Source organism: Cynara cardunculus, assembly GCF_001531365.2.
Source record: "Cynara cardunculus var. scolymus isolate 2C chromosome LG 10, CcrdV1, whole genome shotgun sequence".
Taxonomy (NCBI): Eukaryota; Viridiplantae; Streptophyta; class Magnoliopsida; order Asterales; family Asteraceae; genus Cynara; species Cynara cardunculus.
Window position 1 is genome coordinate 14,878,187 of NC_037537.1, and position 5,918 is coordinate 14,884,104.

Genomic DNA, 5,918 nt, shown 5'->3' on the forward strand with positions numbered 1-5,918 from the left:
CTTGTGGTCCGCAACCGCAAAGCATTTTTCTTTGTTCATCGCATTAATCTTTATCAACTTCTGCAACCTAGTCAAACCAAAACTTGATAGTTGATATATATATATATATATATGTACGTATATATATGTATATATGTATATGCAATGATCATTTATAAATGGCAAACCAACTTCATGCATGACACAGGACCAGTACTCCATACTTGATCGATCGACCTTCATGCCCAACGAGACAGTCGTACATGATGGAAAAAGATGTTATTAGTGCTTCCTCAAATGGGGACCTATTTCCCAATTACCAAGACAGATCATATAAGTAGCCTGAATATATGGAGATAATGATTAATTGAAGTATATCTTTTAATATATTCACCCATGGCTAATTAAAACACCATCAAAATTACTCATTTATTATGGATACAAATATAAATGTGTAACAATTTATGGATGATGCTCATCTTTTTTGAACACCAATTGGGATTTGTTAACATACACCCCTATCGATATCGTCTAAAATGTTAAGAGACTATATATCTCCTTATATTTTTGCTTCTAATAGTCACTTTAATTCAATGCTCCCTTTTGTTCCATGTCTTACGTTCAATGTGAACCTTCGTTCGTAATCTAGGATGCACTTAAACTCGAAGTATAGCCAAGACAGCCTCTTTTGAAGTCTCGTTCTTAGTTCAGAAAAACAAAAGCGAATCATGGGCGTAATTGGACTCACTTAGCAGGCATCTAAAGACAGATGATAACATAGAATATGATCAGGTGGAATGGGCATGGATCTGTAGGCACTTCATATTTTTAAAATTTTGTGGTTTTCTTGTCTTTATGACAAAGTACCATGTTGCTTGGCATGGCTTCATAAGCATGGAGACGTTTTCATACCAGCTGTTGTTTTTGTTTTATTTTATTTTCTAGGAAAGCCATTGAGTAACTTGACAGTTTTTCTTCGTACTTTATCTCTTTTATTTATCATATAATAAATAACCTTATTGACCATTAATATATTAATTAACAGCTAGTCCCAATCATCATGCAACATCCTGGATTTGCATAACTAAATCTTCATGAATCTGACCATTGTTATAGCTTTATTTGGGTTCTTCCTTAACATCTACATGCCAAGATCTTGAATTGCACTATAAGAAAAAGATATAGAATACTTACAACGAACCAAAATCTATGGGTTCTGTTTTTTTATCCTCACATCACGATCGGTAATCAAAACCTGTATCTCTGTAGTAACATATCTTTATATGGGCTTTTAGAAAGAGATTCAAAGTGGTTCTACATATTTCGTAACATGGTATCAAACCCGTGGTCTACGAACCCTTCTGTTTAAGAGGGTGTGTTGGAGTTCCACATTGGCTACACATGAACAATAATCAAATAAGAAAACAAGAAAACGCCCAAATCACTTGTGATTTTAAATTAGAGTCACGTGTAAAATCATATGTGATTCATGGAGCTAGGTCGCTCGCTCGTTCACATTGCGTTGACCGTGTTCTTAACATATGATTTGGCTGTTGATTGTTCTTTTATTTTGACCATGTGTTCTTGTTCGATTTTCTGCCTTCTCTCTCTATATATTATAAATAGTAAAATAATTTTGTTACAGCCTAAATTAAATAAAATGTTGCAACTTTTATAAGATATAATAGAATGAATAATAATTAATCTCACAGTCCTTCTAATGGATGACGTTTCCTACTATGGTTTCGAGCATTTCCCTTAGACCACTATATGTTAAAGATGGCTATATTTTGTAGCCTATATTTTGTAGCCTATATTTTGTAGACTTCTATGCAACAAACGATTTAGGTGAATAACTAAAGTAGAAAGGCTACAACAAACAAGTGGATGAATAACAATAAATATATATATATATTTTCGTTTCTTTTGCTTAATTGCATGCTGAATTAGGTTTAGACAGGTGCGAGCCACGATGGTCCAACCTGAAGATGAATGGTCGATCACTTGGTCCCTCTTCACCACATAGCATTGGGGTTGAAGAGGGGGTCCCAATTGTCTTAAAGAGGTCTAATAACACATGTTGTGTCAAGTCATTCGAGTCTCATACTTGATGAGAAGAGATAAAAAGCAAAGGGCTCCATGGAAATATGTAATCCCTATCACGGTACTTCTCCTAGGTTCCTTAATAGTAATAATAATATAATGTGTTCCTTCTGTACGTACCCCTTTTTACCATTGTCGTCAAATCATTTTTCAATAACAGTCGATGATCATAATACATGGTGCCATAAATTTCGTTCGAGTTGATTTTCATGTGGACTTTACTGTACATAGGTACTTGTAATGCCAAGCCCTATTTACTAATCGACTGAGGATAGAGCGTACGTTATATGCTCAATCTTTTAACGATCAGTCTTGCCTCATTCCTCAAGCGTTATGTTTAGAGCTTGTTAAGAATAGTCTAATTAAAGGTTGTGGGATCGGTTAGGATTGTCGGTAATCAACTTTTTGTCTAAATAATTAATTAGTTAAAGGTAGTTTTCCATTCTAGTTTAAGTCATCTTCAAATATGATTTGCAATGCATTGAATATCCCAATTACTAATTTGATTATATATCATAATTGGAATACTTTGATGTCAACTCATAATAAATAAGATAACAATTAATGGACAAAAAATGAGTCTGAAGAACTTAAAACAAAACAGCAGTTAAGGGTTAGCGTGAATGATAAATAAAAAAAGATTGTTATATTATATTATATATATATATATATATATATATATATATATAGTGTGGTTAACATCACTCATTTTCAATTATACACATGATTGTAAAGGGATAAAAACATTAGCTGCCGACAGTTAATTTGCTTAGGAAGTGGTTTACCTCAAAACATAGACATGCTTTAATATGTTACCGTCTTTTATTCACGTAATCTCCAACTACTCCCATAAAGACAACTGTATGTTTCTACAAGTTTTGCACCGTATTCAAAAAGAGTACTTGGATATATACATATATATACTCTCTTTCTCTCTCATCTACACGTGTGCAGACATTGAAAAAACACAGAAGAGAGAGAGAGGGGGGGGGGGGGGGGGGGGAAGGTGATGGCTTCTTGAAGTGGCAATGGTGATGATGAAAGTGATGTTTGTGGGGTGTGCCTCTAGAGAGAGAATGTAGAGAGAGATATGGGTCTTGTTAATTGATAGGTAGAGTAGAAAACGGATTGGAGGGGGACCTCTTTAGGCCCATAGAAAGAGAAAGAGAAGATGATCATTATGTGAAGTGGAAGCAAAATGGTTTGTATCAATTCTCATACACATATGATGATTACCTTGTGAGTGAAGAAAAATGCATCGAAAAAGACAAGTTTGAGTTAAAGACAAGAAGACCAACCATCTCTCTCTCTCTCTCTCTCTCTCTCTCTCGTAGCATATATGTACTCTCTGATCTCAAACAAAACCCAGTCTCCCAACAAGGAAACCCAACTCCAATCTTTTGTTGTCTTCAAGATTAAAAATTACCCATCTTTGCAATGAGAAAGCCAGACCAAATCGGGAGAGAAAAGGTGTGTAATGATACTAATAGCAATAAGGGAATGTTGAAGCTTAGAAAGGGGTTATGGTCACCTGAAGAAGATGAGAAGTTGATGAATTACATGATAAGGAATGGTCAAGGGTGTTGGACGGATATTGCCAGGAACGCCGGCTTGCAACGCTGTGGAAAGAGTTGCCGTCTTCGCTGGATCAATTACTTGAGACCTGATCTCAAGCGTGGTGCGTTTTCGCCTCAAGAAGAGCAGCTCATTGTTCATTTGCATTCGCTTCTAGGCAACAGGTTTGTCTCACCTCTCTCTTGGTCGTCTCTAGACTTGCTTTTGTGTTAAGTAACAACTAATGCCGTGGACTGGAAACATATATAATGCCATAGGGGTTCACACAGATTCACAAATATGTCAAGCACAACTGATCTCTTTGACAACCAAAAACGGTCGTAATTCGGGACCCAAAATGGCGTTAAAAAGGGTTCATATCTATGTTTTCCAACACAATGCAACGGGTAGAACTTACTCTATCCTATAGTTATACCATCAGTCTTTAGGTTTTGATTAAATGAAACGGGGTTTTGTATTGAAAATATGCGGGGTTTACTGAAATTTATCATGCTCCTGCATTTTTATTAAGAACCTCTTTTTTTTTCTTTCTAACGGCCAGGTTATCAGAGTATTCAAATATGGAGATCATTCATTATCTGCCATTTCTAACAGCAAATTACAACTATCTGGTTACGGCATAATGACACTACAAAAGAATTGATTGATAGAATGTTTAAAATGTAGAAGAAGCATCTTATAAAATATTTTATAAAACTTAAATGTATAAAACCAAACTAAAAAGCGTCAAATGTCCTATTTAAATGTGTTACAATAGGTTTATAGGACGTTTTTAAATGTTTTAACAAGTTTTTAAGAACATTTTTTAAAATAAAGTGTCGTATTAACTATTTTAAACGACACTATTTGAAAATGTGCCCTATAAACACAAGTGTTTTATAAAAAATGTATGTGTAAGACACTTTTCAAAAGTGTCATATTAAAATAGTTAATAAGATATTTTATTTCAAAAGTGTTCTAAATAAACTTGTTAAAAACGTTTTATAAACCTATTGCAAAGTTTTTATACATGACGTCTAAACCTAAATTCTATAAGTGATGTGATTAAGATGTTTAAACAATCTAAAAGTCTTCAATTTTATCGTAGCATGAGTTCTTATTAATATTATTAATGTAAATTGAATAAATACAACGAGTGTACAAAGACTTTCAACCCTAAATACAAATAATTACATATTTTATTTTACAAAAGATCCATCGAAAAACTCGTATTATATAAACTTGCATTTTATTTTAGTGATATTAATTTTTTTTAATTTTGATGTATGACAAATATTAAAACATGTTTTTTTGAAAAACTTTATTCGTCTCATTTAATTATAACACACTTAATTTAATTTTATATAATTTTAACAAGATCAATTCGATCATTAGTTAAAACAAATTCTTTAACAATAAAATTGATATATAAATCTTTTACACAGAAATAATATGTTATAGCATATTGACAAGTCATTGTAGGTTGAAAGATTTCAAAATCTATGCTGTTTTAAAATAAAAAAATTATTAATATATTTTTAATGCCACAAACAAATGCATTAAATGATTAATATATATATATATATATATACATATATATATATACATATATATATAGGTGGAGGTTCAAACGAGAACCCCTGTGATTTACGAAAATACGAGAACAATCTAATAACCTCAAACTTTTTTAATTAATAAAAATTAACTTATATTAAATATAAATAAATTAATAAGGGCAGTAATGTAATTAATTAATTTTATAAATTTTATTTTATTTTAATTAGTCATAATTATCCTTTTTTTTTCCTGCACGTTCTTTTCCACTCTCTCATTTCCCCTTGTGATAATTGTGTGATTGTGTAACCATAACCAATCGAAACCATAATCAATGAAGTGTAACCATAACCTATCGAAACCATGAGTAATCGTTGTGATAAATGTGTGATTGTCTAACCCTAACTGATCGAAACTATGATCAAATTTAGTGCGCAAGTGATGTTATAATAGTGATATCACATGATTATCACACCCATATCACACCAAATCGTTTAGTGGATTTCGCCCGTAATCGTTGTGATAAATGTGTAATCGTCTAATCCTAACCGATTGAAACCATGATCAAATCGAGTGCGCTGTTATGATAGTGATATCACATGATTATCACACCCATATCACACCAAATCGGTAGTCGATTTTCTAAGTTAAGCCTAGCCGAGCGGAATCCTTGTGATAATTGTATGATAATCACACCCATATCACACCAAATCGTGTTGATAAAAGCG

General features: G+C 32.7%; 1 protein-coding gene across 1 annotated transcript in view; it reads left to right on the forward strand.

The window, feature by feature from the left end:
* Positions 1–3,519: 3,519 nt before the first annotated feature.
* The window catches only part of LOC112519784 (transcription factor MYB83-like), a 4,341-nt gene continuing 1,942 nt past the window's right edge, over positions 3,520–5,918 (forward strand). Inside the window, exon 1 of the mRNA XM_025128041.1 lies at positions 3,520–3,821. Coding sequence (XP_024983809.1) covers positions 3,520–3,821 — 302 coding nt within the window. The remainder of the gene's footprint in view (positions 3,822–5,918) is intronic.